The 25,206-nt window shown below is 41.0% G+C and overlaps 1 protein-coding gene across 6 annotated transcripts; it reads right to left on the minus strand.

Moving 5' to 3' along the window:
- Positions 1–382: 382 nt before the first annotated feature.
- On the minus strand, positions 383–22,176 carry CEP126 (centrosomal protein 126). Of its 6 annotated transcripts, XR_015949713.1 has the most exons (13): positions 21,685–22,176; positions 20,862–20,981; positions 17,546–17,694; positions 14,404–14,494; positions 13,643–13,835; positions 13,363–13,402; positions 9,397–11,419; positions 6,982–7,143; positions 5,710–5,834; positions 5,029–5,116; positions 3,921–4,130; positions 2,504–2,568; positions 383–883 (listed from the first exon to the last, which is right to left on the minus strand). XR_015949713.1 is itself a non-coding variant. In XM_035116737.3 (12 exons), exons 1-12 carry the CDS (start codon positions 21,915–21,917, stop codon positions 788–790), a joined length of 3,555 nt encoding a protein of 1,184 aa, XP_034972628.3. In that variant the 5' UTR covers positions 21,918–22,176; the 3' UTR covers positions 383–787. The 6 variants fall into 6 exon arrangements, 5 of the variants coding, with proteins under 5 accessions (XP_034972628.3, XP_060129851.2, XP_088524507.1 ...); XM_035116737.3 differs by lacking the exon at positions 13,363–13,402; XM_060273868.2 differs by lacking the exons at positions 6,982–7,143; positions 13,363–13,402.
- Between the last annotated feature and the right edge of the window lie 3,030 nt (positions 22,177–25,206).

The following is a 25,206-nucleotide window of genomic DNA, read 5'->3' on the forward strand; positions in this document are numbered from 1 at the left end:
TTTGAAGATTACCACCAGCCTCTCCATAGTCTCCAATTGCCATGAAAATGCCAGTACTTTCATGAAAACCCTTAAACTGTCAGGGCTTCTCACTTTGTCATGCGGAGCCTGGATTCCCAATTGCAATCCTTTCCTGTATTAGGATAAAACCTCACACCATTCCAAAACCCCTTCACCATTGTTCAGTTATCTTCAAGTTATTCAGCGAGCCATATCATTTTTCTTTTAGGACACTGAGTAGAGAGATGCAGTAAGTAGCCGCTTGAGCAAGCTATCATTGTTATGACTTTAAAGTATTGTTTTCTGAATCTAGGAGTAGAACCATTATGACACTATTAACCTGGTTAGCTCTGCAGATAATTGATTATCATTTTCTACAACATACCTTTTACAAATGTAGTAGAAATTTATTAGCAGTTAATGAAAGCAATAAAGTTGGGAGATGAACTTATACATAATTTTTAATCAATAGCAAAATAATTTCTTTTCTTTTTAATTAAAAATGTACAGTAAATTTATAAACAACAGCACTCATTTAAAAGTGAGGTATTCCATTCTTTAAAAAAAATACAATATATTTTACAATAAAGTGCAATATAAAAATATATGTATATTTTGCCCTAAATGTAAACTAGGTAACAAGCAATCAATACTTGTGTTACATCTTTATTTTGTTTGAGTTGTTTTTAATAGCATTTAAGGCATGTTGCAAATAATTATGTTACAAAGATAGCAGCTGAGAATATATTAAAATAGATCCCAGTTCAATAGCCTCTGTTAGACCAAATCAATATCTTCTCTGTGTTAGGTTTCGAGGGTCACCTGATGTGCTCTTGTATCTTTGCATGGTAGGGATGATGTCCATGTATGAGGGAGATGTGACCTGGAAGAGGAAGAGAAAACACAACACAAACAGCTTAAAGTATTCTGACAATATATTATTATTAACCACCATTCATCAAAAGATATCAGGGCACTTCACAGAATAAGATACAAAATAAAACACAAGTAAATAATTAAATTAAATTAAATCAAAACAAAACAACCCTCTCTTCCCACAGACATACAGTATTTAAAAGGCTGTAGGATATTAATCAGCCAACAATAATAAGACTACCTTGCTGTGATGGATAGGAGACTAAGTTTGCTTTCTGAACGAAGGTTAGATCTCTGTGTAGTGACTCTAACCATATAAAAAAGCACTGATAGCTCCTGCGAACCTATCCTTAGCTTGCTGGTGAGGCACAGGTTCTCTGTTCTGGAATAACTATGTAGAGTTCTCAAGGCTCTCACCACCTCACCCTTTTATAGCCACTGAAAGAAGAACCACTAAGACTGTTATTTATCCTTAACAGTGATCTTCATGGTCTTCATAACTGCAGCCTGCAGGGTCTCCAAACTAGTTGAAGGGTGGTGGCTCCACTCTGGAAGTTATGGAGATAAGGATAGGTTCTGAGCAGTGTATGTTCTTTTTTTGAGATGCTGGATACCAGAGCCAAGACCTGGTGACATAGGGAACTGGGTTTCAAGCCCAAGTACAGATAGTCCTGAAGCAACGTTAAGGTTTCCTGGATGAAAATACTGTAGCAGGCACCTTGTTTGAGTACGGCCAGTTATTCAGTCACCAAGTGGGTAAGTGTAGTCAAACAGAATCTGGGTGCAACAGACCTAGAGACAAAATGTCTGGTAGATTGAAGGACTAGGCTCTTAGTGGGTCTTTGAGATTTGACAAGTGGCCAACCTATCTTCTGGGCGACCGAATCATAGAATCAGAAGGGATCCTGAGGGTCATCTAGTCCAACCTCCTGTAATGCAGGAATCTCAACTAATAGTAATAGTAATAACAATAACAATAATTTTATCTTTTATTGCAAACAGTTCTAGGATAGAGCTGCTGAAGTGCTACTGGAGGATGCTGAATGTTGGCTGAGACAAGGATCACTCTCTGGGGTTTCATTAATAGCTAAAGAAATAGGCAGTTGGGTTGAGGCTTTTATGCATGTTGAGACCAACAGCAGGCTGGACTCTGTCCCGATTTACAGGAACTCAGTCTTGTGGAACAGAGACCAGGTTTGGATCTGTTCAAATACTGCAAGTCTGAGATGGATCTCCAGTTGCCTCCATTGCAGAGGAGCCACTAAGCTGGGGGGGGGATTGGAATGGGGAAATGGCAGATGGGAAAAGTATTAAGTAATCTCTCATGTCTATTCTCTGCCTTAAATTCTTGCATACCATCCTAAAAGAGCTTTGTTTCTTTTCTTTTTTAAAAAGGCATCCAGGACACAGTTACACGCGTTAGCACACAGTTATTACAGGATATTAGACGAACACATTTTGCTGGATCAAATTAAAACCCATGTAGTCCAGCGTTTTGGTTCAGACAGCAGGCAACCATATGCCTTTGAAAGAGTACAAGTGGATGATTATCTCTGCTGCATCTTTATAATAAACAACATACTGTTCATATGCATTTTACAATGGAAGAGCAAATGGGTATGCTTACCAAAGGGGAAAGAGTCTGTAAAACATTGGTGGAGGATGGGATTTTTTTCATGGTTTCATGGACATCTAAAATTGCATAAAATAAGAAATTTCAAGTTTATGGCGGGGAAAAACAAGGTGTACAATAATTTATTCTTCCTTCAAATAATACAGACTCTATGTTACCTCCAGTTTTTGTTCCCTTTGCAGGGCTGCAGAAGCATTCATTTTATTTCATATTTATATATTTCAAATTTGTAGAGAGAAGTCTATAAATGTCTACAATTCCTGGCAGTATATGAAACTATGCTCAGAAGTGGTGGGGCATTAAGTGCCCATTGCTACAGAGTAATAACCCCTGCTTGGGGGATTCCAAAAGGCACTTGAATGGTGACCGTGGGAAATGAGATATGAACTCTTCTAGTACAAAGCTCTTTTATGTTCTCAAATGTTCAGCTCAGCTTTTTCTGGCTCTTCAGTTTGCAGGCATGTAGTACTTTGGGATCCACGAACAAGGTGGCACTGTAGCCAGGGGCACTTTCCCACCAATTCCACTTGGTAGGCACCTCTTTCAGAATTAAGTCTGGCAGCCATCATTTGATGGGTTACCCTATGGAAGAGGTAGCTTGTCCTTTGACAGAGGTGGGTTCAAAAGCAAATGACAAAGGATTCTGAACGGCTTATCCCCTCCTTCCGTCAATATCCCCTGCATAATCTCAGATCTGTCATAAATCAAAATAGAGTTTGAAATAAGAGTGTGAGTAGCAAAACATTCCGAGAGTAGCTAAAACATGAGAGAGAGGCAGGAAGGATAGAAAATTGTTGAGATCATACCTATTATTGGATAATAATTTCTAAGGTTTGAAGAAGCTTTAGATGTTCTTTGTCTTTGAAAATAATGGACTTTTGCATGACCAAATGAATACCCCAATTATAGTTGTATGGGAGTCCTCATGCCTAGAGAACCCCCCTCTATCTACCATCTTCACAGAGGCTCCAATCTACAGTACTTTAAAGTGCTTATGTGCAAAAACATACCTTGCCATGCGATTCTTGCATACATGCCATATGGCTGCAAATGGGGGCAACTATTTGACTAGGGAAATGAAAGGTCGTTTGTCACATTCCCATCTTCTGTATTGTAAGCTAAATAAAGCATCTAGGAACAGCAGTTCCACTATCACATAACCTTGTAACTAAATAATTATTATGCCACTGCATGGTATATTTGTTAGAAAACTGGGAGACAACACAGTTGGAAGCTGAAATGATCATTCTTGCAGTATTACTTATTTACATTTAAACTGCAAACCTATGTGCACTTACTGGAAGACCCACTAATCTCAGTGGAACCTACTACCAAGAAGACAGGCAGAGAGTTGTATTGATAGAGTTGACTACCCTGGTGGATTTCATAGCATGATCTGTTGACTACTTACTAAGTAGCTTTTGATTAATGCGGTCGAGTGACTGAAGAACTTTGTGCTCTTCAAATGACAATGCACTCATTCCTTGCCGTCCAGGTCTGTTTAGCACTGTAGTCTGTTTGTATGGTTGAACTGTGTCCAAATCAATCAAGATGTCACTTTCTGTAGCTGATGTGTTTGCTAAGTTTTCTGCCAGCATAAACTGTGTAGTACTGTCTGAAACTAATAACAGAAATGTAGAAAAGGTTAGAAAGAAAACAAACAAAAAACTGGATGTGTTCCTGGGGTCAATTTGTTTTAATATCCACCTTTTACAACCTTTCTCCATTGCTAACAACATGTATTTGTGCATTTTTCACAAATAATTTTATTTATATTTGTTCCCACAGAACATCATGACCCTATCCAAGCAACATTAGAATTGTCTTTGAGGATGCCCTGTGGTCTAAACCACTGGGCCTCTTGGGCTTGCTGAATGGAAGATCGGCGGTTTGAATCCCCGCGACAGGGTGAGCTCCCGTTGCTCAGTCCCAGCTCCTGCCAACCTAGCAGTTCGAAAGCATGTCAAAGTTCAAGTAGATAAATAGGTGGGAAGGTAAACGGTGTTTCCATGTGCTGCTCTGGTTTCGCCAGAAGTGGCTTAGTCATGCTGGCCACATGACTTGGAAAAACTGTCTGCGGACAAACGTTGGCTCCCTCGGCCAGTAAAGCGAGATGAGCGCCGCAACCCCAGAGTCGTTTGCGACTAGACTTAACTGTCAGGGGTCCTTTACCTTATCATCACTTTCCTATAATGTTTCTGTGAGAAATGGACACATGACAGATACCCAATCTTTTTTAAAAATTGCCTTTTTTCTGTGGCTTTCTTTAACTGTTCTTAAACTTTTTAGCATTTCTTACTATCTGCAACCCTCTTATGTGTTAAGACTGTGTCTTTTTCTTTGACTTATGTACAACACCTTGTTGTTACAAGCACTCTACACATGGGATTTTATTAGCAAAACTCAAAGATATTCCTTAATTGGGAATGACACATGATACTTAGCAATGAATAAGTTTATAATAAGAACCTTAAAATAATAATTCATAGCAACAGTCAGATTGAAACATGCTGCATTACCTTCATCAGAATTACTGGTGCCACCCATGGTTTGAACTGTATCATTTGCACAATGAGGTGGTGCTCGTTTCACAGCTTGTGTCGTATTCTATTAAAAAAGAATTTTATTATCAAACTGCTTGAAAAAAATAATCCTGGCATTTCATGGTCCAGAAGTGCTAACGTTACTCTGAAATGAAAGTCAAATGATGAAAAAGCCTTAAAACACACACACACACACACACACACACACACACACACACACACACCTACCTATAACATATGCTGCTGTATTCTGGAGAACATTAACCTGTGATAGTGGTGATACTGAACTACAGCAGAAAAATTTAATACTGCGGTTATTAACTCGGATTCCCACATGGTGTTCTATGATAACCCATGAACAGGTTACATATGCAAGTATGTTCAGGATATAGTAAACCTGAACAGTTACTTGTGAAATGACTCCACCAGAGAGTTTCCTTTACAATGTACAGAATACCCTCTCTCTACATTCTGCCTTTTTTAGAGAAGTGGAAGCAAGAGGTCTAGAGATAACTGTAGAATCTCTTTTCTACTGGAAGTAACATTTAAATTTTCTTCAGCATATTGTTCATATTTTTTTTAACTGCATGATACAGAATCCATTTTCCTAGGACAGCAACTTTTGATATTTTTCCGTCAGAAATTTTTCAGATATACCTGTACGACACTAGTGGGCTTCCATACTGCAGAGGCTGCCTTTTGTCTCCTCTGTTCTAAAAGAGCCTTGCGTTTATTTTCATTATTTTCAATACTTTGTTTTCGTCTTGTCATGGCAAAAGTAGCTGAAAAGGATAAAAAAGAACCACAAAACACGCACCTTGTTATTATTTTATACTTAAATTATAATTATAGTTTCAATGTTATATTTTGTTTATAAGCCACTTCGAACACATATAGGGAAACATAGTAACAAATAAATATGCAGAAAAAAGGAATACAGATGGCTTAACTTGAGTTTACTTTTGGATTATATCAGTAATGTTGAGCAAGATAGATGGCAAACCTGCTTGTATGGTACATATATGTTTTGCCTCATGGAGCAAATGTACAATTCTGGGTGTGTGTTGTTTGAGAGAGAAAAGCCGTGTGAGGAAAACAACAAAAACTTCCTCTTGTACCACGGCTCTATTCCAAACCACTTCTATTTACTCTTTACAAAAAGACAATCCAATTATAGATCTCCCACCATCACATCTAGTTTGGGGCTTAGGTCTCCAGCAGAGGGCTTTCCTAGTCCAACTATCTGAGATTCCTTTAGCAGGAGATGATGGGGACTGAACCTGGAATCTTCTGCAGGCAAGAATGTGCTCAACCACTAAGCTATGGTTCAACATTTGGGGTAGTTTATAACTAGAGCTGCAAACTTTAATTGGTAGATTAATTAAATAGAGCTTTAGTTTATTGATGGGAGCGAATTCAAATCAATGGAGTTAAACGTTAAGGATATATTGGTTAATTTAGCTTATTTTCAAATTCTCTAATTTTCCTCTTGTGGTAAAAATACTAAAAATTATACTAGTGCTGATAGTTTAAAGGAATGTTTGGAAAAGACAAGCACAAAAGAATTTTCATGAATAGAGCCCTCGATTAGCATGTGAGCTATAGAAGAAACCACTTCAGAATATACCAGCATACTCTAATTTATCAATATGAACTCTCAGTACTTAGGAAAGTTCCACAACCATACATGCCTATCCCAGGTACCCTTCTAGATTTTTTACTCTCAAAAAGTTGCCAGTGCGGAAAATACAGAATTGAAACTAGGGTACAGACTCAAACCAAACTTCATACACGGCTCATTGACTATACATATATTACTGTATAAGCTTTATTATTCAAGATTCGTTAAATTTGGCCTATATATATACTCTCATTTTTTCTCTCTCCCCCCCCCCCCCCCAACAAAATTTGATAAAGGAAGAACCTTACTGCTTGGTGGAGAAGCAAATATTGGATTCACTCTGACACCTGATTTAATATTGCCCATCAGATTGCCACCATCAATTGTGATGTGAGTCACATTAGGTCTAGTGGGTTGCAAGTCACCATTATTTGAATTATTACAGAGTGTAATACAATGTTGTGAATCTCCTGAAAGAAAAGGAAAAACACACAAGAAGATTTAGAAATTATATTGCCAGGCTAACTTCACTCATCAGTTCATTAATTAGTCAGGAATGTGTGTGTGTTTTACAACCAACTGTATTGTTTCACTCAATTGCTTTAAGGCGTGTGGGGTAAAGTTGCAGCAAGACCTAATTTACCAGCAGATGATTAGACCAAATCATTGTACGAATGTGCAAGTTAAACATTCACTCAAGGCACATCCAATCTCCCTTCATTACTGAAGCACCACAAGTTTAAGCACACTGTCAAGGACTCTGTTAGATGACAGCCAAAGCACTCAGTCATTTACAAAAATTAACTTTCATTTCATTAGTAGCAATCTGTTATATCAGAAAACAGCTATTATATTAATATTGTTGTTGAATTAATAAATCACATTTCAAATAAATTTACAGGCAATTAACAACCATAAAACAAAACAAGTGAAACAAGTAAAAGTAAATTTAAATACAATACAACACAATAGGCAGAGACATGTCCCCCCCCCCGCTCCCCCAACATCCAGCTGGAAAGGCAAAGTGAAGCAAAAGCATCTTCAGTTGTTTCTGGAAACTCCAGATAGTGGGCACCTGTTGTATCTCAATAGGGATGCTTTTCACTTAACAGTGACAGCTACACCTGCTTCAAATTACTGTGTAGTGGGATTCTGATATTAATTTAGGAACTTCAGGGAGATCCTCCTGCAAAATGCAGTGGCCTACTAGGTATGTAGTGAGTAAGGCAGTCTCTAAAGTAACCTAGTCATAAGATGCATAGGGCCTCATACAGTGGTACCTTGGTTTACAACAATAATCTGTTCCGGAGGTCTGCTTGTAAACCAAAACAGGTTGTAATGCAAGGCGCGCTTTCGCCAACGGGGCCTAAAAAGGGGGGGGGGTTGTAATCCCAAAAAAGGGACACACACTTCTGGGTTTGACGTGATTATAGTCCAAAATGGTTGTAATCCAAAACGGTTGCAAACCAAGGTACCACTGTATGTTCATACCAAAACCTTGAACTTGGCTCTGTAGCAGATTGGTAGCCTGTGCAGATCCCATAGGCAATGTGTTATATACTGGTGGCAGTTCGCTCCCATAAGCAACCCAGGCATCATGTCACGTGCTAGCTGTAGGCTCGGGACCATCCTCAATATACCCACAAAGAGTTCATTGCAGTAATCCAACCTTGAAATTACAGATGAGCTGAGATTTACAACATACTGGGAAATCTGCTTGGGTACATGTACCCTGATATGGCCTACCAGGGCTGATATCCTGCCCACTGGCGGAGGAAGAGGGGAGCGGGGGGAGCGCACCGCCCCCAGCAGTGCGATCCCGGTGGGGTGCCATTGCGGCTGCCCCCCTGCCCACGCTGGGTGCCACGCCCCTGCCTGCTCTCCGCCCCCTGGTGCCAGAGCATGAAGCTCTGCCACACTGATCCTGCCTGGACTGCCTCTAGTACCTGCTGCCACTGAGAACTCCTGTAGCTGTCAGCCTCTCCTTCCCCTTGCAAGTGGGCTAATCTGGTGATGTTGGCGCTAAAAAGTACTAGGAGGAAATGGCTACTTCATTCCATTTGGCAAGTCGAGGTCAGCAACTCTGTGGGAGATAAATATGGCAGCCACCAGTGTTGAGCAGAGCTGATAACTTACTTGCCTCTAGGCCCACTGTGATATAAGCCTGCTTGTGAGGGGGAAGGAGGTGGCTGCAGTATTGTTAACATCAGGGAGCCCAAACGGTGGGAGGTGCTGGGTTGGGTGAGGGCAGCCTGCTCATGGCTCCTCCAAACAGAGAGCTGAGCTTGTTTATATATGAAAATGCACTAGGGATGGCTTGATTCAGCTCTACGTCTAAAAATTCAAAAGGAGCTTTTATCCTCCAGTCAGAAATGGCACCGTGGTTTTATCCACTGTGGCACCATTCATCAGGGCTGAGCTAGTCACACCTATTTGTAAATGTCATGGTCAGGGACTGGCTAAAACCAGGAACGGGCAGAATACCACTTGTTAGAAACAATTTTTGTCTGGATTTTGAAAGGAAGTATGTCCAGTCTGGTCTTTCTCTTTCAGTACACTCCTGCCCTTGTTATTTCTAATGATAATGTAAGATTGGCACAATATGCCTGAAATTAAACTTCTTTCAAAATCCCTCTGAATGGACCCTCTGTTATTAGTTCTCATTTTATCAAATACACAATCTTATAAATCCTTCTAAATCAGTGAAAACACATAAATCTTACCAGCAGCACCATCCTTTTGAGCCAGTGCACGATGCACTCCTTGCCACAAAACTGTGATTTCTTCATCGGTTGGTGTGCGATCTCGACATAATCCATTTTCTGAGTACACAGAGTTTCCTTTTGGAAAGCTGTTGCACCGGGCAACTGCTTGACCAGTAGCCTTTTTCTTCCTCAACAGCTCATAGGTAAATATGCTATACGAAGGTCGCATAGTGGCCATCTGTGAATTGCAAGCAGTACCTGAAGATGGAGAATCTGTAGTATCTGAACATAAATCTTGACCTTCAGGCAAGAAATGACTGTTTTCAGTATCTGTGTGAGCTTTCCAAAGATTTCCTGACTGAGACACACTGTCTGGATTTTCATCCAATTTTTTGCCTGGTATGGGCTTGCTTGGTGGGTGAGGTGCCATGATTTTGCCCTGAGTTTTCATAACCTTTGTGGCTTCGCTAGCTGACTGTGGTCGGATAATGGTGCCCTTTCGGTTTTTAGTTGTGAAAGTTGATGTGGCTTTGGCAGATTTTGGTCTTTTGATCAATTTTGTTCTACTTTTACATGGATTGCTTTTGGGATTTTTTAGTTCACAATTATATAGCAGGGGTATTTCTTCACCTCTTGGCGCCATCCATGCTTGTCTAGCAACATGATATCCTGTAGATACAAAAGCATTCTGCATCCCATTATCTTTTTCTGAGTCTTTAACAGTAGCATTTTTTGCAGATGCCTGAGAATTCTCCTGGAGATATTCTGGAAAAACAGAATTGAGAGTGCAAGCGGGAATGCTTCTAACATTAGTTCTAGAAGTGGCAGCTCTAATTTGGGAAACAGGTGATCTGGGCTGTGCATGAGGTATTTCAATGATATTTTGTTCTGAATGCTTTTCATCACCCCCTGCTCTGTTAATTTCATCAAACCACCTAAGTTTTTTACAGTTCTTTTGCTCTGCATCTTTCCCTTTCATTTTTGCCAATTCAACACTGTCTCTAGGAATCACAGTCTGAGTCCCAAATCTGACCCCCCTGTTGACAACCACTGCCTTGAAATTGCCAAATTCATATTTAGATTCTTTTTTCAATATGCTTTTTGGAAATTTCACTACTTTTTCTTCATTGGGGTTGTTCCCCTGTTGGTCAAGATCAGACAAATTAGCAGTGGAATCTTCATGCGACATAGATAAACTATTTTTAGTCATTTCATTATCTCCATTAGCGTTCTGTTGATTTATACAGCCTTTACACATATCTTCAAGCAAAGATGCTACAACATTTTCATGTTTAGCATTTGTCACACCATCTATATCTTCAGTACATCTTGCTGAATCATCATTTCCCTTCTTCTCCATGCAATTAATTGAGAAGCTGTTATTGTAAGGGGCAGTAGGAAAGACCGCAGGGGTTGCTGCTTGTTGACAGGAGACTTGTGCTGATGAGGTTCTGTTCTGGGGAAGCTGAGAATTTCTCTCTTGTACTGAAACAACTGAAGGATCAGGGACAGCCCAAGCTTTGTTTATTTTGTGTACCGGGCTGTCAGTAGCTACAGGAACCTCTGTGCTAATCGTGCCTGAAGATGGACGTTTTGACAGAAAACTTCTCTCTTCTCTTTCATTTTGTGCAAAAGTTAGATTCTCATCGGAAGCATCTCTCGCAGTCTCTCTTTGTTCAGACCTACTTTGAACAAATGATTTCTGATCAGGACTGCATGTGTCCTCGTCAGAAGGTATGACATTGTATTTTATTAAAATATCACGAAAGGGGGAGGTTGTCTGGAAATTTGAGGTATTTAAATTTGTAAGCCAATTATTTACATGCTGATTTTTAGATAAAGTCATGTCAGTTTCATCAGAGAAACTTTTATTTCTAGTCTGTAATTCCTCTGAATTGTGGACTGAGGAGTCCAACTGTGCAGATAAAGAAGATATTTCACTGGGTGTTGTACAACCTTCATTTGGTTCTGCAGCCTCAAGACTGTCCACACTGCAAACACTTTCTGTACGGGCTATTTCATTCACTTCTTGATGAAAATCCTAAGACAGAAAAGCAAACAGCTTATAAATATCACCAAGACATTTCTTCTTGGTCAAGTTTAAGAGAAAATTAGGGAAATCCTTATGGTTTATTGTGTGAATAGTAAGATTTTCAGGTTTGCATTTCAAATAAACATCAATATGTCCTTGTGGACACTCTTTACCAAATCAAAAAGGAAAAATACATTGGGAATAATTTGATAGAAAACTGTAGAATTTTTCAAGAATACATTTCAAAGATATTTTTTAAAGTCATTCTGAATACAGGATGAAGTGTGCTAAAAATGTCACAAACAGCTAGTATTCTTAACTGGAGCTTCTATTTGGTCACTGATTTTCAGTGCTAGAAAAACATTGCAAGTTCTCATACACCACACATTTTGGGTGCCACTTCTGCACAGGGATGAACTAATTTCAATTGTATATCAAATTTATAGGCAGCCACATGCCTGAGATTTTTTTAGCTCTAATTTCAGTCTATTTAGCTGAATGTTTTTTCAAATGTCTGGTGCTGCAAGTTTAGACAGAAATTACCTATGAAAGCCCCTGGGATATACAACCTGGCAGGAATAAAATAAGTTAATCGCCAGTGCTAATGTGTGCTTGTTAAAAGCTCACTTGTTTTTCCAGGCCTTTGCTAGCCATTAATATACCATCTTGTTGTATTTGCCCTGGTATCTGTATGCTGCTGCGCTTGTTGCTTTAAGGTATTAGAACATTTTTAAAATTTGTTGTGAACAACTTTGAGAAACGAAGGGAGGTATAGAAATGTGTTTTACAAAATTTATCAGATAGCTGGAAACCACAATAGCATCCAAACTAATGATGATTTTGCTTCATTGTTTTCAGCTTAAGTCTTATAAAAATAGTTTGCCTTATCTCTTCCTTGGTTATAATTAAGAACCAGTAAAGCTTGTTTCTTTGCGATAAAAAATATTAGTGGTTATCAGTCCAGTAATTTTTATTGTAGGCCCTTGAATTTTATTTGAAAACAGGCGCTATACCTCAAAAATCACAAAAAAGTGCATACAAACCCTGTGGTGACTATATTGCAGCAATATTCTGGTTTAGAAGTGAATTAGGTTTAGAACTGAAATTTTGTTTGATTTTAAAGGGATATATTAATAGGAAACAATATTCATATTGGCATAGTGACCTTTTAATATGCCCTAAAAGGGGGGATTTTAGGAATCTTTATAATCCTACCAGACCTGTAAAACCACAAAGTGAGAGGACCACAATGTATAATCATACAGATATGGTGTACAGTCAATTGCAATGATTTTGACTGACTACAGCAGCCTATTCAACTATTGCTTTCCACTCACCCTTGCTTAATTAAAAGTGAGTTTCAGAGCAAAGCACCACAGTGAAACAATGTCAGTAGTTACTCTGTAGCATTTGTTTGTATGTTTAAACTCTTACATATTTACAGTCAAACCTCAGCTACTGAACGCCTCCATTTTGGAACGTTTTGGCTCCCAAATGCAAAAAACCCAGAAGTAAATGCTCCGGTTTTCAAATGTTTTTCAGAGGTTGAACGTCCAATGTGGCTTCCACTTGAGTGCAGGAAGCTTCTGCAACCAACTGGAAGTCGCGCCTTGGTTGTCAAACATTTTGGAAGCCGAACGGGCTTCCAGGATGGATTACGTTTGACAACTGAGGTTTGACTGTATAAGCAACTTCCCTTTCTGCTAATTATCTTCAACAGTTTGAAAATTGTATCTGCTTTGCCAGAAACCCCCCAGTGGCCCCTAGTGGCAATTTAACGGTGCAAAAGAAAAAGAAGTTGTTTATACTATTGCTATGCAATTCAAGCAGCAGACCAAACTGAGCACAGTTGCTTCAAAGAAACCTAAACATTAGCAGTGAATGGATTTTGATGCTCTTTGACTGATAAAGCAACTGTAACAGCAACTTCAGCTAAGGATACTGCAACACACCTGGCTCAGCAGTGATGTGCACCTTCACGGGGTGACATGCCTAGGATAAGGAAGACTCTGTTAACACTTTAATGTCCTTTCATGTGAAGTTCTACTTGTGTGGGGGGTTATCATGCTGTTTTACCTTTCAAGGTGATAGAAGTCCTGGGCTTCTAGATCTTTAAATTGGCATTGAAGCAGGTGCAATGGGTCTTAAAAGTTGGTACATTAGGTACTCCTACTTGGATGGTTTATGAATTGCACCTTTAAGAGGATGTAAATAACTGCCAGGACATCATACCTGAAGGTTGCTGAAATGTTGTTCTTGTAGTTGCTGCTGCATTTCATTCAGATTTTGTTGGAAGAGAAGCTGGGAATTGTCCAGGTTTGAACCACTGTTTTCCTGCATTATCCTATCACAGCCAGCTTTCACTGAGCTCTGTTTCCAGGAAAAGGGATCATTTCTAGTAGCTGAGGAAGTTGTGTCAGCAGCTCTTGCAGAGAAGAAACATTATAGTCACTTCCAGCTACATTTTTACTAGTTTCATGAAAAGTTTCACAGTAAAAAATTACATCTAAAGTGAAACATTCTGCACACTAAAATTAACTTAGTAGCTACAAGGTACTATAGAAGGTACTTGTGAAAACATATTTCAGTAAAAATTTGCCCCAAACTATGAATAAAGTGATTCTGCTGATGTTGCATTTAGCTGCATTTTTTAATACTCTGTTAAGTTCTTACTTTGCTTTGCTAAATGCATATTTTGGGGGGAAATATGTGTCATAGAAAGCAAGTTTTCTGCCCCTTCCTGCAGCTATCTGCACCTCTGAAAAGCTTCTTAGGAGAGTTGTGGGGACCTTGAATAACATGGGATTTGATGTGGCAGTTGTTGAATGAAGGATCACCCAAAATCGGGCCTGGATTCTAATACGTTAATTTATAGAAATTAATGGAGGGGAAATTTCCCATTCCCTCCTCCCACCCAGCAGTTCTTCCATTTAGCTTTCGCCCACAAGTACTGCAACAATTTTATGATTGAATTAAACAAATAAAATATGTACCTTCCAATGACTTTGGATGGTGACAAATGTAATCCTGTTACTTGAATTTTCTTTAAAGCCTCTTCTAATTTAGATTCTGGTTTTCTCTGCACTAGGAATTAAAAAGAAGGACAGCATTTAGAAATATTTAATAAAATGTCAAGCTTTTAAGCACACAAACTCAGGAATAGTTTCCCCCCACCAGAAAGCTCCTACAATTCTAAAATTATGCCCACATCAGCCCTCCACTACTACAATCCTTAACTTCTTCTGCCTTGTTGTTCCCATAGAGCATGGCTTTGCAAACTCTGCACACTCTGACTTATTTAAATGCATCAACAATTACTGCAATTCCTAAACTGTTTTTTGAATTTTTGAGGCATCCGATAATGATAGTGTATTTACAACTGAGGCTAAATTTACAAATGATACTGGACCACTAAATTAAGCATATGTAATTGCAACACAGAGAATTCAATATAAGGGACAAAAAAAGAGCACAATCCATGATAGCCTTCTTGTACTATTTATTTCAGTCCAGTTCATTTTAATGGGGTCCATATAAAAAAACTTCCTGGTAGATTGTGCCAGTAGCTGTTTTTTGGTAGGTGGAAATAGAAAGCCCTGCTAAAGGTAGGAGAGGAGGGCAGTGACTATAAGAAATGTCTTGTCAAAATTATTATTTTCTAAATTGCATGCTATCTTTCTGCCACAAATGACATTAAAGGTGGCTTAACAATTCATAAAAATATCAGTAATGAAATAAAAAAGCAGGAAATATATGAAAATACACCCTTGTTTTGAAAAGTAATATAAATAAAATGCAGCAGTTAAATAATTTCTGCACCCAATAGGCCACGCAAAGGAGAAAATCTCTGGCTCCCAGCTCATTTCTGCCACTGAGCTATGGCTTGGTATTGATATCAACAATACTATTCATGGGTAGCTTCCTTTAATTCAATAATTAATTATGATGAAACATGTACACACAATGACGTTAATTCGTTAACCATTAAAAGTTTTGATGTATAAATTTAGTGTATGAATTTTACAAGAAAAACAAGTAGGAAATCCCTGGAGAAGTTTCACAGTCAAATCAAAATGCATCATTACCAATGCTAGGTTTTTTTGTCTTTCATTTGATCAGTGGATAGGAAACATCCACTGAGAATCGGAGGTGATGCACTCATGACTTCCTGAGTGGAGAAGAATATTTAAGTGAAATACCATATCACATAGTTTCAACCTTGGAAAATTGACTGAGATATCAGACTGTCTGTGCTTACAACTGTTAGATGCCCCTGAGAGAGTACATTCATGAGAATTATAAAGACTGGAGCAGAACCAAAGGTGTGTTTGTGAATCGTTCAGAACTGTTATGCTGTGTCATCAAAAACAAGTTTGAAATAGGGATCCTGTATTTAAATACTAAAAAACCCTGAAATATACAAAATTACTGTATTACATCTCATTGGACTGCCAAAGTATGAACTTTGTTCACGTATGAAACCAACTTCAAAGACACATGAAGTAATTTGAAATTATTGAGTTTAAACAGTTTGAAATCCTAGTCACTAACAGTAAAGGCACACACACCCCTACAAGGACACCCAGGTTTCCAAGGAAAAGAATCACATACAAAAGTGCAGAAAAACTGATTGCAGGCTGAATCATAGAATCAAAGTCAGCACATGTGCCAGTGGTTATATTATCACAAGATTCAAAGTCTTCCACATTGCACAGTCTCTTCACCCCTAAAATTACTGCTCTTTGATGCGGTTAACATTGAAGAAGCACTGCACCCTCCAAAACTAATGCTCAATCAAAATGGTCAGTTTTGACACAGCTAATCTTAGGCTGGAGATCCAAACTTGCACCACAGATGCAGTGCTCCCAAAGCACAGCAGCTTTTTACACTGTCAGTAGTGTAGATTTACCTTTGGAAACCTATTTCTGTGCTCACAACTGTGTTACTAGATCAGGGATTGCCAGCTGTTTTGCATCCAATGATGTATGGGAAAACCCCATCAGTGGTTGCACAAAAGCAGAGGCTGTGGCCAAAGCTAAAAGTGGCTAGAGCACTTTTTACTTCTTTCTGCCACCTTTCCCCTTGCCCTGAAAGCTCAACAACTTTCCTAAAAAAACAACTCAACAATTTTGGTCCACCCCAGGTGGGGGTTGCTACGCTGCTGGAGCAGAGACCAAGACCTGGTTAGGCAAGTGCATAATGGAAGGCAGAAGCAGCTGGTAAGATGCAGCCGCTTTGTTCTCCTGGCTCCACCAGGTATCAAGAGCATTGCATTGCTCCACCAAGAGCATACATGGGATTAATCAGAAGTGGCAGTAAGGAAGTCACTACTCAAAACCCCAACAATCCAAGGGTCAGTCAATACACTAAAACAGTATTATGAAAAGTATAGACTTCCTCCTGTTTATATATATTTCTCATTATCTGGTACGTTGTTCCTGACCTTTTTGGCTATTCAGATAGCTAAGTTAAGCTTACAATAACGCATTCTGCAGGATCAATAATAATAATAATAATAATAATAATAATTTATTATTTATACCCCGCCCATCTGGGTGGGGTATAAGCCACTCTGGGTGGCTTCCAACAGAAATATTAAAATACAATAATTTATTAAACATTAAAAGCTTCCCTAAACAGGGCTGCCTTCAGATGTCCTCTAAAAGTCTGGTAGTTGTTTTTCTCTTTGACATCTGGTGGGGCAGGGCAGGTGCCACAGGGTTCCACAGGGCAGGTGCCACTACCAAGAAGGCCCTCTGCCTGGTTCCCTGTAACTTGGCTTCTCGCAGCGAGGGAACCGCCAGAAGGCCCTTGGCACTGGACCTCAGTGTCCGGGCAGAATGATGGAGGTGGAGACGCTCCTTCAGGTATACTGGACCGAGGCCATTTAGGGCTTTAAAGGTCAGCACCAACACTCTTGTGGGCATGGTGTTTTGTTTTTTTGATAACATTATTTCACTTTCTAAACTTTTTTAAAGGAATAATAGATTTGATTGTTTACTATACTTTTATGGAATGGCCCCTAGGTATTGCAAAAATTGTCTGTTGACGGATACTAATCTGGAATGAAAACTATTTCTAGCATGCATTATAATGCAAGCATTATAGATATAGCTGCATTTGCAATATGCAAACCTTCTACTTTCTTCCGTTGTGAAAGTGGAATATGACCACGCTGGAACCTTTCAGTTGCTTCCTGATGTTTCAGTTTCCTCTGCAGCAAAATTTGTTCTCTGAATTTTTGTTCTTTTTCTTCAACGTCTTTCCATTTTTCTTCAAGTGCTCTGTGTAAAAACAACTATGGCTTTCAATAAAAATAATCACCATGGTAAGTGGCTCACACCATTTTGCTTAAATCCTTCTTTCTCCAAATACATCAGTGATTCATATTAAGAAGCATGTTTCAAACTCAGTCATGTCCTGACCTCTCTCCTGGCATGTGCCAGGAAGAGTGTGGATTGGCTCCATTGGCATGTTTGCATTGCACAGACCTTGCCTCCCCATCTCTGTCTCTCTACACCCACACCCACCCACTTAAACACCCATTCCCTGACATGACAATCACTGATTTCCCTCTTGGTATCTGCAAGTTCACCTTTGAGTACTGGGAAAGGAAGTAATAAGCTACCATGGAGTATCTAGATCTGATTAATAGCATATGTGGCACCCCCAGGATAAAGAACAAATAAAAAACAAATAATCTTTCAGATTTTTAGCTGAAAAGTCTATAGTAATGAGTGAAGAGCTGCATTCAAAATGTATAAGGATTTACTGTTTGAATAAACCTTTCTAACAGTACTTTTTATTATATTTCTTGGCACATCAAGCAAGGGATAACATATATACATTAAAGTGTATATTCTGTTCCTTTGGGGCTTTGTGAATCCAGGGGAGATTTACTCCTTTGTTTGGCATAGAAGCTTGATTTCTAACAGTACAAGAATATAATCCTTGAAAACTATAAATTATTCTATGTACAAATAATCCCAACAAGGTGGAGACTAGTTTCCCATCAACCTCCTATCAGGTAGAATGTGCCTCCCTATTCTTCAGCTTTTTGGTGGCTGTTTGGACTTAGGGTCTGTGTTGAGGATAAGCTACAACTTTTTTCATTAAATCAAGTGGTCCCAGGGTGGGATTCATTACTGTTTTTTGGGGGTATTATTTTTCTCGTGTGTTTATCATTTTAATTTATAGTTGTTAGCCACCTTTAGCTCCCTTGAGGAAAGGCAGGATATAACTATTTTAATTAATAAAAATAAGTCCACTGCATTGCCCCTATTCTTTAACTCCCTCTCTAAATCTGTGATTTATCGCAAGTTCCTGCTTGTTGAAATCTGTACCAAGTGCCTCTTGTACTAAGAAGAATATAATGTCAGAAAGTAATACTAGCAGCAGATCATAACACAGGCACTGACTCAAGGAATCTACTGTTACATGAATGTATACTATTTCACATTGTGTAAACTAATGAACTCTGAACATTTCTTGACTGCAGCAGGGCAAAGCAAGAGTGTAACAAGAAGTGAACAACAAGATACTCAATCTTCCAGGTATAATTTAGCTTAGCACTTATTTCAAAAGGCCACCACTTTAAGTGTTAGGTATGATAATCTTTATTCTAGCCACACTGTGTTTCCTGAAATAAATTTATATTTAATTTAAACTTTAAGCCATGGTTTCCTACTTCTTAGATTTTCATGGCCACACTGGAAACTCATCATTAGTTTAGGACCTCAGCTAATCTGCAGCATTTTATAAATTCTAAGTTTCAAGAGTATCGTTTGAACATTACCGTTTTTTTTTATTTGCTTCATTTTTATTCTACTCTATCAAACCAAATGATCCCAGGGCAGGGTATTGCAATTATAAAACAAGTAGCAAATAAAATAAATAGCAATAAAATATTCAAATGATATAAAATCCATAAATGTTACAACTACTACTTTTTCCTCCAGGTATCTGTGGCTTAACATATCCTACATCATTAAAAGCCTGGCTAGAGAGGTAGTTTTTACTTGGCAACAAAATTCAATCAATATAGGCACCAGTCAAATTTTAAGTGAGAGAGCATTCCACAGCCAAGGAAGCCACCATCAAATAGGCCTTTTCATAAGTCACAGAGACATGAATCACACACAGCAATGAAACAAGCAGCAGGGCTTCTTCAGCTGATCGTAAGGCCTGGGTACGGGGATACAGAGGGAGGCACTCTGGTAACTGGATCCTTCCTACGCCATTCAAGTCAACATTAAACACTTGAAATTGACTTAATAGCATACAGGAAGGCAATGCAGACTCTTCAGAACTGGGTGATCTGCTGGCAAATCTGTCAGTGCTCTTGCCGTAGCATTCTGTATCAGCTGCAGTTCCAAACCTTTTTCAAGGGCAGACTGACAAAGAGCACAGTACAGTGATCCAACCTGAGGTTATCAGAGCGTGATCACTGTAGCCACACTATCCCTGTCCAAGAATGACCATAGCTGGTATTGGAGCTCCAAGCCACTTGGGCTTCCAGTAACAGAGATTAATTTTACAGCAACCCCAGAATGTGCACCTGTTTCCTCAGAGCAAATGTAACCCCAGCCAGAACAGGCCATCTATTCAATTACTGGACATTAAAGGTAAAGGAAAAGGATTCCTAACAGTTATGTCCAGTCACGAACGACTCTGGGATTGCAGCACTCATCTCTCTTTACTGGCCAAGGGAGCCGACGTTTGTCCACAGACAGTTTTACACCATTTAAATACTGACATCTGACTTGTTATGATTCACTTTCAGTTTATTGGCCCTTATCAAGCCCATTACTGCCTCCAGTCATTGATATTCTAATACCAGCAGAACCTCTACAGATTTAAGTGGTAGGGAGAGACACAAGGTGAGTATCCTTAGCATACTTATGTATGCTTCATATCGCCTGATGAGCTCACTCAGCAGCATTATGTATATGTTAAACAACATGGGGGAAAGAACAGACCCCCTGCAGGCTCCCACAACCTACTTGCCATCAGGCCAAGCTGAAGTCTCCCTGTTGCCTCCACCTGGAAGCCGTCTTTCAGCCAGAAGCAGAATCAAGAGTTTCACAGTGCCTCTGATGCCAGCCCACCAGAGCCAATGAAGGAGGAAACTGTGGTCCAACTATCAAAATCTGCTGATTCAGTAGGACTAACAAGACTATGCTCCCTCTGTATATCTTCTGATACAGCTGATCAATGAAAAGAACCAACCAATGCCCCAAATGGACCTGAAACCAGATTGAAATGGGAATAAATAGTATATTTCTCCAAATACACATGAAACCCATCTGCCATGACCCTCTCAAGTACCTTGCTCCAAGCAAGTAGCTGTCGCAGAAGGGTTTCTTGAGGGGCTCTACCAGTACCAACTGCCCTTTCAAAGTAGCTTGAACCACCACAACTAAAATATCAAGCATGCCTTACATTTACATACCTCCTCCTTTTATTTGTTTCTAGAAAATGTTTTCGTGCTCGATTACGAAACAGTCTTTGATCCTTTAGCAACTCGTGACGCTCTTTTGATAAGTCTCTTTCAAGGAGAATCTTTAGATTTCTGACGATGACATTAAAGACAACAGAAACTGTAGCGAAAACCCTAGACACCCAGCCCACATTTAGGAATAAGGAGGAATTATTTATTGGCCAAGTACCAAACATACTTGGAATTTTGCTTCGACTACATTGCAAAATTTACTTAGTTTAATTTCTTGAAGGTGCTTTTTTGTTTTTCATTTCAGTGCTTGTTTTTCATTTCAGGGTGCTGCTGTTAAAAAGTGTGGTACTCACTGTAACAACTTCATGGTGTTGAGTAAGGCACCTAATTTTCTGCAAAAAAGCACCGATGCTGATGATGATAATAATAAAATCAACTTCTGTTTTTGTTAATAATAATAATAATAAAACCAAATTCTGTTCCTTTATTTATTATTGATTGAATTTATATATTGCCCTGTACCCTGAGGCGGCTATTATTATTATTATTATTATTATTATTATTATTATTATTATTATTATTATTATTATGTTTTGTGAAGTTTCAGCAAGCCTATTGAGAAGACCCCTGAGAAGCAACTGTACCAAAAGGAATTATTGTGAAAATAAGAACTATTTAGGGGGCCGGGTCGCCAAATTTTGTCCTCATTGAGTCCGCCCTGGCCTGAGCGCCACACCTGTTCCCTCAACAAGCGCTTCTTTCCCGCCCTCTCGCCTCCTGCCCCACAGGAGACCCGGCCTCTCCCTCCCTGAGAGGAGGATACGTGGAGGGGCCCAAGGCGCTTAAGGCCCGGCGGCTGAGGCCCCGCGGCGGGCCGCTTTCCGAGATGCCCCTCCTCGCGCCGGGGGCAGCGGGCTCGGCGGCGCCTTCGGCCTCCCACGCCGAGGCGGCCTGGCTCCCGCCCGCTGCCGCCGGCGCCCGCCCGTAGCTGGAGTAGTAGTAGAAGGTGCCGTTGCCGCCGATCACGTTGCCGTTGGCGCCTCCGCCAGGCTCCATCCACGCGCCCCCGAACCTTCAGCCGCCCTCCGCCGCCGCCATCTTCGCCGTCCCCTCACACCCAGCGGCTCTCGGGCTTCTCTCTCTGCCTCACTCCCTCGCTCTCCGCCCTTCGTCTCGCTCGCGGGATCCCCGTCAGCGCCCAGCGGGGGGGCTCCAGCGAGCCCTCCCCGCCGCCTCAGAAGCGCCCGCCGAAGCCCCTCGCCTGGCTCCAGGGCGCCGCCGCCCAGCCGCCATCTTAGCAACCGGCGACGCCGCTTCCTTCGCAACGGAAACCAAGGGAGACGGAGGAGGAGGAGAAGGAGAAGGGGCGGAGCGCCATGCGCAGGGGCCGAGACAAGGGCCGCGCCGAGGCGGAGACTCTGAGGGGAGAGTCTCTTCCCCGCCGTCGAATATATTATATTTCCCCTCGAATATTTTATCTTTTTTTTGGGGGGGGGTGTTCTTTTTTTTGGCCGATATATAAAGGAGATACACACACACACACATACATACGTGTGTGTGTGTGTGTGTGTGTGTGTGTGTATATATATATATATATATATATATATATATATATATATATATATATATATATATGTATGTATACTGTATATACATATGCGGGCCTATACACACGCGGGCCTAACCAGTGCTTATTTTCTTTTAAAAAATGTTTAGGGGCTGCTGCTCTCATTTTGACTCAAGAAAACCACCGTTTTACAGTTCAAATCGGGAAAAATAAATACAGTAAATGGACAAAAATACAAAGATTCACAATATGTTTAGGGGTATGTGTCCCCTTGTGTCCCCTCAGAAAAAAAAGCAACGAGCCTAAACACCTCAGGTGAGGCAAAAAATAATGATAATAATCCTTCCAGTAGCACCTTAGAGACCAACTAAGTTTGTCATTGGTAAGGTTAGCCTGATATATAGGGTTGCTGTGGGGATTCAAAGAACGGAGAGAAAACCTTGTGCTCCTTAGAAAAGGGAGGGATAAATAAATGCAATCAATCAATCAATCAATCAGCTAGCTGTGGAAAAATGTTAAAAAATAAATCAAGTAAGGCTTGACTGGCCGCTGCCCTTCTTTTTTTTCTGTGTGTGTAAAAAATAAATACACATATATCATTTCCACATTTATATGCATGGGCATAACCAGGATTTATGTTGGGGAGGGGCAGGCTTCATGTTAAGGGGGGGCAGAACCTCAGTTAAGTATTTTTCTTGATTTTCTTGGCTATGCCACCATTTATACGTACCGCCCTTCTAGTATTCTAGGGCAGGTTATCTGTGCGTTGGACTAGATGACCCTCAGGGGTCCCTTCCAACTCTACAAAACTCTGAAAACCTGCAAGGTACAATACAGTGGTACCTCGCAAGATGAATGCCTTGCGCAACGAAAAACTCGCAAGACGAAAGGGATTCAGGATTTTTTTGGTGACTCGCAAGACGAATTTTTCTATGGCCGTGAACGCATTAATTAAATTTCAATGCATTCCTATGGGAAACCGTGCTTCGCAAGATGAAATTTTCGCAAGACGAAACAACTCACTGTAATACGTATTCCAGAAATACGATATTACCAAAAGGAGTCGGGGGGGGAGGGTTAATATAGTAATAGTCTCCAACTCAGTAAGGCAAAAACCTGCCTAAACAAAAAGGGGCAGTTGTTTGCTGAGATTCCTGCCTTGGAGGGGGTTAGGCTTGCGGTCCTTTCAATTCTATTGTTCTCCCTGCTCATTTAACCCCCACAGCAACCCTGTTAGGTGGTTACGCAGGGAGGCAGCGACTGGCCCAAGGTTCACCCAGTCAGTCCCATCTTAACCACATCGAGCGCCGTGGCGCAAAGGTCGCTCTGCCGGCGCCCCAACTCACCGCGGACGCAGAGGAGGAACATGGCATGGGCAGGCCGTGCGCTGAGGGTGGGCCGGGCTCAGTGGCGCCGCAGCGGGTGGACTGGGCTGCCTGGTTGTCCTCTGGGGCGCCAGCGCTGCCTCCCCCTGCGCGGAGGCCTCTGCCGGGGGCGGCGGTGCCACGCCGCCCCTGGCCTCTTGTCCTCCTCATGCCCCCGACCCGCCAGGCTGAGGCCGGGGCTCAAACCCGTGGCGGGTGGGAGAGAGGGAGGCAAGGAGCAGGGGGAGGGGGAAGGCGGCCGGGCTGTCTGGCGGGCGCGGCGCCCCCTGGCGGCGCGGCGCCCTGGTGCATTGCACCACCCAGCCTTGCCTTAGGGCCGGCCCTGCACCCAGTGAGCGCCATGGAGGAGTGGGGATTTGAACCCTGGTCTCTCCCAGGTCTTAGTGCAAGACTAACCACTGTGATACACTGGCTCTCAGGTGTGACTGTGGGTGGGCAAGACGTCCCCACCCTCATTGAGCCTCTGATATACAGAAGTGCTCCGTTAAGGCAGCCTTCATCAGCCTGGAGCCCTCCAGAAGTTTGGGACTACAACTCCCATCAGCCCCAGCCAGCATGAGTGCTAGTGCTGGCTGATGGGCGCTGCAGTCCCAAGACATCTGGGGGGGGGGCATCAGGTTGGTGAAGGCTGCTCTGAGGTACCATGGACCTAAGCCATTTCTTATTGAGGTCAGTGGTGTTTTTTTGTTCCTGTGAGTTACTGTAAGCTGATCTGTATATTATTTCCAGATGGTCAGAGTCTGAAATCAGTAGTTAGGATTTTGTACTGTTTTCTCCCCAATAACAGGGATTGGTAGCTGGCATCCTGTGGGCTGAATTTTCCCTGGCAGGCTTCTCTTTCTCTCTACACTTCTTGAAACAGCGTGGAGAAAGGGAAAGAGGAAGACCTGAGCATGTACGAAGATGGAACGTAGAGAAGGTAGAGGGGAGGGAGATCCGTAGCACTTCAGATAGCGTGAAGAAGAAGAGATGAAGAGAGGAATGGTGGAGGGGGAGTGTGGGCTTTCTGGCAAGCTGTTTTGGGGATGGGGGTCTCCAGAAACACCTTTCAATGTGGTCTGCTCCAGGTGGCTAGATGCTATGGCCTGGGCAAAGATCTGATGACACTGGCAAGCCATATAAAAAAAGGAGCCTTGCAACTTCATCCTGCAGAACATTGGCACTGATCCAACCTTCCCAGAACAGTTATTTTCAGATCTTAATTAAGTAGCAACTGCTTTATGTCAGCAATATTTGCTTTTAGGATCAAATGATTTTATGATTTACAATTGCTTCGGGGATTAAAGCAGACAGGGGTTACATAAAATTTTGTGTAAGTTTTCTGAAGTCCGGGCATAAAAGGGTTGGCTTTCTGGCTAATGTTTATGCTGTACACATTCCTGAATTCTTAACT

The sequence above is a fragment of the Zootoca vivipara genome, chromosome 4 (assembly GCF_965207765.1).
Source record: "Zootoca vivipara chromosome 4, rZooViv2.hap1.1, whole genome shotgun sequence".
In the NCBI taxonomy this organism is placed as follows: domain Eukaryota; kingdom Metazoa; phylum Chordata; class Lepidosauria; order Squamata; family Lacertidae; genus Zootoca; species Zootoca vivipara.

What these genes read in the sequence shown, in the direction of transcription:
- CEP126 (XM_035116737.3), bottom strand. Translation starts at nt 21,917, where the DNA reads ATGGAGCCTGGCGGAGGCGCCAACGGCAACGTGATCGGCGGCAACGGC. An exon ending in ACAACGGAAGAAAGTAGAAG is followed by an intron (nt 14,495 to 17,545) that starts GTTTGCATATTG and finishes TTTAATTCCTAG; the next exon opens with TGCAGAGAAAACCAGAATCT. An exon ending in TCAAAAGGATGGTGCTGCTG is followed by an intron (nt 7,144 to 9,396) that starts GTAAGATTTATG and finishes CTTTTCTTTCAG; the next exon opens with GAGATTCACAACATTGTATT.